The sequence below is a fragment of the Thamnophis elegans genome, unplaced genomic scaffold (assembly GCF_009769535.1).
Source record: "Thamnophis elegans isolate rThaEle1 unplaced genomic scaffold, rThaEle1.pri scaffold_152_arrow_ctg1, whole genome shotgun sequence".
Classification (NCBI taxonomy): Eukaryota; Metazoa; Chordata; class Lepidosauria; order Squamata; family Colubridae; genus Thamnophis; species Thamnophis elegans.
The window spans coordinates 8,449-20,832 of NW_022473621.1; the positions used below are offsets into that span (position 1 = coordinate 8,449).

At 44.6% G+C, this 12,384-nt stretch overlaps 1 protein-coding gene across 1 annotated transcript in view; it reads right to left on the reverse strand.

The window, feature by feature from the left end:
• Positions 1–10,072: 10,072 nt before the first annotated feature.
• Positions 10,073–12,384, reverse strand: part of LOC116523295 (adhesion G protein-coupled receptor B1-like) — a 53,829-nt gene continuing 51,517 nt past the window's right edge. The window contains exon 12 of the mRNA XM_032238400.1: positions 10,073–10,270. Within this exon, the coding sequence (XP_032094291.1) occupies positions 10,073–10,270 (198 nt within the window). The remainder of the gene's footprint in view (positions 10,271–12,384) is intronic.

Here is a 12,384-nt window from a genome sequence, read left to right on the forward strand (position 1 = left end):
ATAATAATTGTATTTAAGGTCAGTTGAGTTTTTACTTCAAAAGAAAACTCATTTGGGGTATTATTATATGAACGTGTCTTCTCTAAGACCTTCCAATGAATAGCAGCCCAAATGTCATTCTTTTGTTTGGGGTGAAAAACAATATAATTTATGCCACTCGAAAGAATGAAATCTACTGAAAACATACTTTCAATAAATCTTTAAAAGTAAAGGTTCCCCTCGCACGTACGTGCTAGTTGTTCATGACTCTAGGGGGCAGTGCTCATCTCCGTTTCAAAGCCGAAGAGCCAGCGCTGTCCGAAGACGTCTCCATGGTCATGTGGCCGGCATGAGTCAACCCCAAAGGCACGCAGAACGCTGTTATCTTCCCACCAAAGCTGGTTCCTATTTTTCTACTTGCATTTTTACGTGCTTTCGAACTGCTAGGTTGGCAGAAGCTGGGACAAGTCATGGGAACTCACTCCGTTACGCGGCGCTAGGGATTCGAACCGCCAAACTGCCAACCTTTCTGATCGACAAGCTCAGTGTCTTAGCCCCTGAGCCACCGCGTCCCTTTCTATATATCCTATTAAAACAATATGAAGGTTTTGAGTTTGTGTCCCTTAATAAATCTTTAGCATATACTAAATAAATATACAGGCAGTCCTCGACTTACGAGCCCAATCGAGACCACAAATGACCTTTCTTGCCATTGTTGCTAAGTGAATCACTGCAGTTGGTAAATGAGTCACACCGTTGCTAAGTGAATCTGGCTTCCCCATTGACTTTGCTGGTCAGAAGGTAGCAAAAGTGGGTCGCGTCACCGGGAGACACGGTGACCGTCATAAATATGAGTCAGCTGCCAAGCGCCTGAATTCTGATCCCATGACTGCAATGGTCGTAAGTGTGAAAAACGGCCCTTCGCCGCTTTTTCCCCAGTGCTGTCGTTACTTTGAACCGCCACTAAATGAACTTGGGTGAATCAAAGACTTACCTGTAATTTTAATTTATGAAATCTTTGGTGAGAATAAATTCTAGAAGTCCTTTTTACAAATGTTTCGATGTGTTTCCAGTTGCAGTATATCACAGAAGTAAGGACACCCCCTCACATGTTATAAATATTTACTTAAAGCTTTTCATGTGACAACACTGAAGAAATGACACTTGGCAATAACGTAAAGTAGTGTGTATGCAGCTGGTATAACAGTGTAAATGTGCTGTCCCCTCAAAATAATGCAACACGCAGCCGTTAATGTCTAAACTGCTGGCAAGATGCATATTTACAAAATGTGAAGGGGTGTAATATCTTTCTGGTAACTCACTCGGAGTGGCCATCTGAATGGCATAATAGGCTTGGAGCAGAGGTGGGTATTCAGCACATTCTGAGCAGTTCTGGAGAACCTGGAGTGGAAATTTTGAGTAGTTGAGAACTTGTAAATACTGACTTCCCCTCCCGCATCTATTCTCTGCCTCTTGAGTCTCATTTGATTGGGAGGGAGTGCGGATTTTGCAGTAACCTTCCCCCTGGAGTGGGGAGGGAATGGGGATTTTACAGGATACTTCTTCTTGAGTCGGGAGGGAATGGAGATTTTACACTATCCTTCCCCTGGAGTGGGGAGGGAATAGAGATTTTACACTATCCTTCCCCTGGAGTGGGGAAGGAATGGAGATTTTACACTATCCTTCCTCTGGAGTGGGGAGGGAATAGAGATTTTACACTATCCTTCCCCTGGAGTGGGGAGGGAATAGAGATTTTACACTATCCTTCCCCTGGAGTGGGGAGGGAATAGAGATTTTACACTATCCTTCCCCTGGAGTGGGGAGGGAATAGAGATTTTACACTATCCTTCCCCTGGAGTGGGGAGGGAATAGAGATTTTTCAGTATCCTTCCCCTGGAGTGGGGAGGGAATAGAGATTTTACACTATCCTTCCCCTGGAGTGGGGAAGGAATGGAGATTTTACACTATCCTTCCTCTGGAGTGGGGAGGGAATAGAGATTTTACACTATCCTTCCCCTGGAGTGGGGAGGGAATAGAGATTTTACACTATCCTTCCCCTGGAGTGGGGAGGGAATAGAGATTTTACACTATCCTTCCCCTGGAGTGGGGAGGGAATAGAGATTTTACACTATCCTTCCCCTGGAGTGGGGAGGGAATAGAGATTTTGCAGTATCCTTCCCCTGGAGTGGGGAGGGAATGGAGATTATACAGTATCCTTTCCCCCGGATTCCAAAGAAAAACAATTACCAACCTAATCCAAAGGGAGACTCCCCCCCAAGAACCGAGACACAGAACAGGACAACGGCATCGCCCTCCTCCCTTACATCAAAGGCGTCACAGATAAAATCAGCAAAATTCTCCACAAACACAATATCAAGACAGCCTTCAACACTGACCAAAAAATAGCCAACATCTTAAGAAACCCCAAAGACAAAATCCAGCTAGAAAACCAAGGAGTGTACAAAATACCATGCAAAATCTGCCCTGCAAAATACATAGGACAAACGAGCAGGAGAATAAATGCACACATCGCAGAACACAAGAACACAGTAAGAAAAAAAGAAAAAAACTTCCTCCCTTTTCCAGCACCTTAAAGCTACACGACATGAAATTAATTTTGAAGGAACCAAATTAATCTCCAAAACTGAACACTTCAACAAGAGAATAATTATGGAAGCTATCAAAATAGAGAAACACCCCCACAACATGAATAAATGTGATAATACCTCCCACCTACCAGACATCTGGAAACCAGCCCTAGTCAACAAATGAGTCCCACCCACCACCCAGGCCGTTACAACACGAAACAACAACGGACACACAGCCAGCACCAATCAGCACCAATCTATCAATCCTGATACAATCAATCATTCCACTTACTGAAACAAAGGCAGCACTCAACACACCCCCACCAAGATTTATAGAAAGACGGCAGCTCTGACCACTCTTTAAGCCCAAAACGTAGCCTGAAGATGGCGAGTGAGACCTCGCTGAAACGTTGCCAAGACAATCTCAATCTTACATGGGAAAAGACCCGAATACAACAAGACCAGCATACCTACACACGTGAAAACCTACGAAAATACGAAATATATATATATATATATATATATATATATATATATATATATATATATATATATATATATATATATATATATATATATTTCTGCTCACAGAAAGTGCTTGACTTACAGCCATTCATTTAGTGACCATCTGAAGTTACAGCAACACTGAAAAAAAGGAATTTATGACCGTTTTTCACACTTATACCCATTGTGGCATTCCCAAAGTCACACAATCAAAATTCGGACACTTGCCAACTGACTCATATTTATGACCATAGCAGAATCCTTGGGTCACGTGGTCACTTTTTGCAAACGTCTGACAAGCCAAGTCAACAGGGAAGCCAGATTCACTTAACAATTGTGTTACTAACTTAACGCCTGCAGTGATTCACTTAAGAATTGTGGCAAGAAAGGTCGTAAAATGGGCCAAAACTCACATGTCTCCCTTAGCAACAGAAATACGGGGCTCAACTGTGGTGGTAAGTAGAGGGCTACCTCTAACTGGATACATTGTTTCTTACTTACTTACTTATCTAATTGGATACAGTGTTTCTTACTTACTCCTGCTTGCTACGTCTACTGCCAGCCCCAGTTCTTAATGGTCTGATTGGCGTCATCCTTATACACTTCTTTAATAAAAATGAAGTCTCCCATTCATTATGCAAAATTACATAGTGAGCAACACACACTGACATGGATCCAACTTGTCCAGGAATCCACCAAAAAGTGAGTTTGAGAAGAATCCTTGATTTCCCGAGATTTGGCGCCAACCTGCTGAAAGGGTTCCTTTCCAGTTTTTGGAAAAGTGACAATGTGGAGCTAACATCTCCACAATTAGAAACATGACACAGTAGCTGTCTACCATCTACCTATGTAGACTCCAGAAAGCATGATGTGCTATCTGGCATAACGTATGGGCCACAGTATTTCACTCTTTTTCTTCACATCCAATAGCAATAGCAGTTAGACTTATATACCGCTTCATAGGGCTTTCAGCCCTCTCTAAGCGGTTTACAGAGTCAGCATATCGCCCCCAACAACAATCCGGGTCCTCATTTTACCCACCTCGGAAGGATGGAAGGCTGAGTCAACCCTGAGCTGGTGAGATTTGAACCGCTGAACTGCTGAACTAGCAGTCAGCTGAAGTGGCCTGCAGTACTGCACTCTACCCACTGCGCCACCTCGGCTCTTGCAGAAGTCAACTTGGTTGGCAGGTGACTCTCACTGATACTGTAGAAGAACAAGAGGCAGAATGTGGAGGTGGAGTCAAGCGAGGACTCAGTCTAGAATCATTCCAAGTCCAGTTTCCCTTCAATTCTTTTGAGTGCTATTAGTTGCTGTATAGGCTTGAGCAATAAATCTTCTTAACTGGAACTTAACATACGCTCCAGATCAGTGGTGAAATTCGTTTTTTTTAACTACCAGTTCTGTGGGCATGGCTTGGTGGGCATGGCAGGGGAAGGATACTGCAAAATCCCCATTCACTCCCCACTCTGGGGCCAGCCAGAGGTGGTATTTGCCAGTTCTCCGAACTACTCAAAATTTCCACTACCGGTTCTCCAGAACCTGTCAGAACCTGCTGAATTTCACCCCTGGTCCAGATTCTTTAGGTCTGGCATTAAACTAGTCATCCAATGGTCAGGACTAAATTGGCACTAGATAACACTCAACAGAATTCAATTGGGGCATTTGTGGCCACGCAATGATTCTAGGCTACGCCCTCTCTTAACTCTGACCCCAGGATCTGCCTCTTCTTCTCCTACAAATACCTTGCTAACAAGCCAGGATCCTCCACAAGAACAGAGGGTATGAAGTTAACCCGAAGACACAGACGATATTCATACTTCCTACTACTTCCTACTACCTACTATCTGTTGACCAAAGGCAGACATGTCATTCTGGAAACGTAAGGCTGTATAATTGTACCAGGGCAGGTTGCTCCTGATGTTATTGCCGGTTTGCTGTGCATGCCATTTTGCATGTGCATGCTCACTAGATGCACACTATGTGCACATGCGCAGTTGCAAAAAAATGCTCTGTGCATGTGCAGAACATTACAAAGGAGCTAAAAAAAACATACAATGGCATGGGTGACCGGGAAACTGATTCGAGGGCGTGGCCAGCCGGCCTTCCCTACCAGTTTGGTGACCTAGTCACTATTTTCACTACCGGTTTGCTCAAACTGGTGCGAACCGGTAGCAACCCACCTCTGAATTGTACCCCTGATGTTAACAATAACTCTCAGCCCTCCTGAGTGAACCATAATCCCAAAGGTCCCTCCTGTTACAATCTTGTTGCAGTGTAACAAAATCTGACGCGTCACTATGACTTCCTCTTTAGCCCAATGACGGAGATGCCTCAGCATCAAGTTTTGCTAATTCAGGTTTTGCCAACTAGTGGCACTTAAATGTATCGGGCAATGACTCCTTCTCTTCTTGCAATGGTATGTGGGAAAGAAACTGGGAGACAGAGTGAAGAGACACTAACTACCAGTTAGATAAGAGATGGCATAGCCTGCAGCTACATAGCAGGTAGGTCAAGAAGCTCTGAAGAAGTTCCTTCAGCTGTAAAGCACCTGTTAGCCCAGCCGGGTAAATCAGAGTGGAAACAGAATACAGAATACCGCCAGAGTTGGAAGGGACCTTGGAGGTTTTCTAGTCCAACCCTCCCCCTTTGACCTCTTATTCTATTGCAACCTTTTTCTTGAGATAACAAGCCACAATGCTTGTCAACAGGTGCACCGTGAGGGTGGGCCCATATCAGATGTCATCATGGCATGTAAGTCTTCACATCATTGGCAGGAAGATGTCATCCTGTACGTGACATGCATATCTAAACAGGACATGTATGTGTGTATAAATACGCACATATATAGGCATGTATAAACAGGATAAGACAAACTAATTCTACTTGATTGTAAGGCTACATTAACAGAGTCTTGCAAGGCTGAAAGGGACTTCCCACTACCTCTTTTAACAATTTGATTAATTAGGGTATATCCTTCAAACGTTCCTTCCTGTGACCATCAAACCACGGAGGGCTCCTGCCCAGAGGTGAGATTCAGCCAGTTCAGACCAGTTCGGGCAAACCAAATGCTAATTTTGCATCTCCTTTGCTGAACCAGTTGTTGCAAGGATTAGCTGGCCCCACACACTCCCCCTCGCCCCTCCCAGGAGTCTTCATATGACCCGTTCCTCATGCCAGGTAAGTAGAGGGCCCACGCAGAAGTACAGAAATGGGCCCAAAGAAGAAAAGGAAGAAAGGGAGGGAGGGAGGGAGGGAGGGAGGGAGAGAGGAAGGAAGGAAGGAAGGAAGGAAGGAGAGAGTGGAAATAAAGAAATAAAGAGAGACAAAAGAGAAGAAAGAAAGGTATGAAGAAGGAAGAGAAAAAGGAAGGAAGGAGGGAAGGAAGAAAATGTATGGTTGAGAGGGGAAGGAAGAGAGGGAGGAAGGAAGGAAGGAAAGAAGGAAGGAAGGGGAGAGTGGGAGTAAAGGAATAAAGAGAGACAAAAGAGAAGGAAGAAAGGTATGAGGAAGGAAGAGAAAAAGGAAGGAAGGAGGGAAAGAAGGAAATGTATGGTTGAGAGGGGAGGAAGAAAGGGAGGAAGGAAGGAAGGAAGGAAGGAGAGAGTGGGAGTAAAGGAATAAAGAGAGACAAAAGGGAAGAAAGAAAGGTATGAGGAAGGAAGACAAAAAGGAAGGAAGGAGGGAAGGAAGGAAATGTATGGTTGAGAGGGGAGGAAGGAAGGGAGAAGGAAGGAAGGAAGGAAGGAAGGAGAGAGTGGGAGTAAAGGAATAAAGAGAGACAAAAGAGAAGGAAGAAAGGTATGAGGAAGGAAGAGAAAAAGGAAGGAAGGAGGGAAGGAAGGAAATGTATGGTTGAGAGGGGAGGAAGGAAGGGAGGAAGAAAGGAAGGAAGGAGAGAGTGGGAGTAAAGGGATAGAGATAGAGAGAAAAGAGAAGGAAGACAGGTATGAGGAAGGAAGGAAGAGCAGAAAAGAAGGAAGGCAAGAAGGAAGGAAATGTATGGTTCAGAGGTAGGTAGGAAGGAAGGAAGGAAGGAAGGAAGGAAATGTATGGCTGAGAGGGGAAGGAAGGGAGGAAGGAAGGAAAGATATTATAACGAGAGCGAGGAAGGGTCTGAGAGAAGACCTGCCTTAGCACTTGGCCACCAAAGATGCCCCCTTACATGAGTGATGTCGAGCTGGCCATGCCCATCCCAGCCACACCCACCCCAGCCCCCCCCCCCCCTGAGGCCAAACACAACCCTTATCCGGCCCTCAATAAAATCGAGTTTGACAGGTCCCTTCCAACTCTGCTCCTTTGCACCACACTTGACTCTCTGGCGCAGAAGGAACAAACGAAAGCATTCCTTATAGAAGAAAACACAATATTTCTTTTTCCAAAGGGAGATGAGATGGAAGGAATCGGGTCTCCCATCAAGCTGCAAGTATATTACGAACGCTTTCATAATAGGATAACTTCTATTTGGGAAGGAGGCGATGGTGGCCGTTGTCAGTTAACCAAAACACAATTGTCGTTTGCAAACAAAAAGGAAACAAAAAGAGGAATAAAAATACATCCCACCTTTTCATTATTGGGGAGCGGGGGGGAAAGAGAGCGATGAATCACGACAAAGAGAATGGAAAACGATCAGAAGAGCAATATAAAAATGGAAGTACAATTTATCGGTTTTTCTCTGCATGGAGAAAAAGAGGTTGATATTTTGTTTGAAAATTGCTGAGACTTTCCATTTTAAAAAACCCTGATTATTATCATTATTATTTTCCCTTCGCTTAAATACTGCTTACCATGTAATGGTTAATACAGATGTCAAAAAGAGACAATATTTTTTTTTCCAGTTCCCTATTTTTTTTGGACAAGGGCATAATCCCACAAACTTGATTTATTTTTATTTTTTCTCATGGAAAACTTGGAGCCATTCTTAAGCTCGTGCTGTCCTTCTTAGGAACCACTGTCAACTGGTTTGGGCAGGATAATTTGTGAGTTTTGCTGAATTCTAGATGCATTCAGACAAAATCGTGCTACGGTAAGGACGCTGTTGAGATTTCAATGTCTGCAAAATCAGATTATTTTACCCAAGAGCACAAAGAGACCAGAGCAAAAAGGATTAGCAACCTCCTACACAATCCCAAAAACTTACAAAGATTTTTTTTTTGCAAAGTCAGATGCTTTTTTGCTTTCCCCTCCAAAAGCAAAATCGGGAGCAGGGGGGGGGGAGAAACCCCGCTTGGTATCCTTGCTTCCCCCATGCGGGTGAGGCCCATGGGATGGAAGGAAGTTGTTGTTTTTTTCAAATGACACAAACCAAAGCAAGAGAAAGTTTGTGGGTTTCAAGTTCTCTTTTTATTGAAGAAAAGGAAGAGAAAAAAAAAACGAAGAAAAAATAGAGTTTTTTTTCCCCCCAAGTGAACTGTTACTCACTGCGTGTGTGTGTGTGTTTGTGTGTGTCTTGTTTTTGTCTCGGTTTGTCTCCAAGTCTAAGGCAAATTGTTCTCCCATCTCCTCCACATCTCCGGGTCGCTTCGCCGAAAACTTTCTGCTTTTGAAAAAGCGGATGGGTTGAAAGATGGAGAAGGGTCTCGTAGTCTTTTGAGAACGAAAAATAGGAGGGGGAAGAAAAAGGAAACGATCTGAATCCATTTGGAACAAAAGCCCACCATGAGTTTCTAGAGGAACATGGACCACGAGTCAATAGGATGACGTACGTTCTTTCTCGCTCATCGTTTTCTTTTCCTTTTATTTAGTTTTTATTTATTTTCTTCTTTTTTTAAAAAAAAACAACCCCTCCCTTTTACCCAGTAAAGCAAGTTTTGTAGTCGTCCAGTTGAGTGGATTTTTAACTCGCTTTAAGAGGAGAGATTCTTCATTGTCCGAACAATGTTAGTGAAGATGGTGAAGAGGTGGAATTAGAAGACACCGATTTGAAATATTTTCACGTGGACCGTTTCTCCATCTCCCTTCCTTCTCCACCCATGTTCTCTGAATGAGCCCGTGGAGGGTTGACGGAGACGCCCGCCGCGAAGGTTTAGATCTCTCTCGTTTTGAGATTCTGGTGCTTTTCCACGGGTGGCATCATGGAGGTGTGGAAGGGCGATGGGTGTTTTTCTCTTTTTTGTTCCTCATGGATTCGGGAGCCAAGTGCGAGGAGATGAGCGCCCAATGATTGCTGACCTCCAGTGTGCCAACCAGTGGTTGGTCTCCCATTGGCGTCCTGCTGTCTTTCTGCTTGTCATCCCCAATGTTCGCGTGGCTATCCACACCAAAGACCCGCCACTCGTCCCATTTTTTTTCCCTCTAAGAATGTTTTGGAAAAGTTTTAATTCTTCTATTTTTTTTCCTCCTCCCCCCTTCCCCAATTTTTCCCCTTCCCTTCGGCCAACCTTCTTTCTCACCCAGGAAAGCTCAGGGTTTTTTTTCCCTGTTGTTACTGTGCTTGAAAAAGGAATAGTTCTCTCCCCCCCCCCCCATCTCGGTCTACGGAGAACGTAACCAAGATCATGTTGAATGTTCCTCCCCGGAGCAATCACGTTTCAGCGAGACTCCAGCTGGCTCAGTTCTCTGCATTTTAATTCCACATCATGGATTCATGCTCTGTTTTCTTTCTTTCTTTCCTTCCTTCCTTCCTTCTTTCTTTCTTCCTTCCTTCTTTCCTTCTTTCCTTCCTTCCTTTCTCCCTCACTCCCTTCCTTTCATTGATTCTTTCTTTCTTTCTTCCTTTCTTCCTTCCTTCCCTCCTTCTTTCCTTCCTCCCTTCCTTCCTTCCTTTCATTGATTCTTTTTCTTTCTTTCTTTCCTTCCTCCCTTCCTTCCTTCCTTCCTTTCATTGATTCTTTTTCTTTCTTTCTTTCTTTCTTTCTTTCTTTCTTTCTTAAAAAAAATCCCAACCTGTTTGTATTTTGTTCTTGTTTAGTTTTTCCAGTGGGGTGAGGAAAAACACCCAAAGAGTCTTTTATTATTATTATTGTTATTGTTATTGTTATTCTTTTCTCCTCTCCTCTTCCTCAGACCTCGGTCTGGAGGTCAATAATGTCCTGTCCCACCAGGGGAATGGTTGCGCCCGTCTTCTCCCATTCCACAGTTTTGAGTTCTAAGGGAGATTGGATCTCCGTCTCCATCTCCTTCCTGACCCATGCTGGGGGCGAGTGGACCTTCCGGAGGCCTTCCCAAGGTCTCTTGTTCGGCGTCTGCTGCTTCTCTTGCTGGAAGGGAATCAGAGCACAGAAAGAAAAAAAGGGAATGTCAAAATCAAAGGAGGATACAGAATACGCATTATTTATTTATTTATAAAATTTATAGGCCGCCCAATCCCGAAGGACTCTGGGCGGCTTACAAAAAAGAGGAAGAAGAAATAATAAAAAGACAGATTTAAAACCACAAAACCACATGCATTCGTTCTAATCGGGGCTGGACCTCAACAATGAGGTCAACAGTCCCAGGCCTGCCGGAACAGCCAGGTTTTAACAGCTTTCCTGAAGGCCATGAGAGTGGGTAAGGTCCGGATCTCTGGGGGTAGCTCGTTCCAAAGAGTCGGGGCAGCCACAGAGAAGGCTCTCCTCCGGGGAGCCGCCAGCCGACATTGCCTGGCTGACGGCATCCGAAGAAGGCCCAATCTGTGGGATCTCACCGGCCTTTGGGAGGTATGTAGCAGTAGGCGGTCTCGTAGGCACGCTGGCCCTAAGCCATGTAGGGCTTTAAAGGTAATAACCAACACCTTGAATTGCGTCCGGAGACCAATTGGTAGCCAGTGCAGCTCGCGGAGGACAGGTGTAACGTGGGTGTACCTCGGTACACCAAGTATCGCTCGCGCGGCTGCATTCTGGACTATCTGCAGTCTCTGAACGCTTTAAAAGAGTGTTAAAAGAGTTGGAAAGGACCTTGGAGGTCTTGTAGTCCAGGGGTCTCCGATATTGCCACAACCCAGAAGAGGAGCTGTCCAGGGGTTATGTTTGCACCAGAAAATGAACTTCCAGTGTTTCCACCACACGCGTGCGTGCCAGCCAGCTAATCTTCTAGTTACTGGCACAAGGGTGCGTGCGATGATCAGCTCGAAAACGGAAGAGATCCGCTCTTCTAGTTTCCGGAGCTGCTGCACACACAAAGGCCAGCTGATCATCTTGTGCTGTGATGTAATCTCCCCAGATGCCATGTGGTGAGTTCTGTAGATGGGTATAGGGCTAATCCTACCTCTGTTGGATCCTGGGTAAGACCTAGCTTTATCTCTTAAGTGCTGGCTTCTGCTGTGGGCTATTGAGGAAGGTGGGGGGCTATTAAGAGTGAGCCTGCTTCCTACCTCTAAAAAAAAAAACATTTTTCTCCATTTCCCATCCAGGGAAATGTAATATTCTGCCTTTTCAATGTTTCCTAGAATAGTTCCTTTTTCTAGGAGATGATAGGTGCTAACTTCCTACAACACCTCCAATGTTGGAGCACTCACAATTTCTGGAGGCAAATCATTCCACTGGTTGATTGTTTTTCACTACCAGGACATTTCTCCTTAGTTCTAGATTGCTTCTCTCCTTGATTATTTTCCATCCAATGTTTCTTGTTCTACCCTCAGGTGCTTTGGAGAATAGCTTGACTCCCTCTTCTTTGGGGCAGCCCCTGAGATATTGGAAGACTCCTATCATGTCTCCCCTGGTCCTTCTTTCCATTAAACTAGACATACCTCAATTCCTGCAACCGTTCTTCATACGTTTTAGCCTCCAGTCCCCTAATCATCTTTGTTGCTCTTCTCTGCACTCTTTCTAGAGTCTCCACATCTTTTCTACATCGTGGCGACCAAAACTGGATGTAGTATTCCAAGTATGGTCTTACCAAGGCATTACATAGTTGTACTAACCCTCCATGTGAACTTGATTCTATCCCTCTTTTAATACAATAACCAATTCCAAAAGAGCCGAGGTGGCGCAGTGGGTAGAGTGCAGTACTGCAGGCCACTTCAGCTGACTGCTATCTGCAGTTCAGCGGGTCAAATCTCACCGGCTCAGGGTTGACTCAGCCTTCCATCCTTCCGAGGTGGGTGAAATGAGGACCCGGATTGTTGTTGGGGGCAATATGCCGACTCTGTAAACCACTTAGAGAGGGCTGAAAGCCCTATGAAGCGGTATATAAGTCTAACTGCTATTGCTATTCCATTGTACTTAAGTACAATGACAATAAAGATTATACTTAATACAGCCTAGGACTGTGTTGTTTTTTGGGTGGCTACAACACCCTGTTGGTTCATAATTAGTTGATTGTCCTAATATTAGATCCCTCTTACAGTAACAAGAGCCGAGGTGGTGCAGTGGTTAAAGTGCAGTACTGCAGCCAC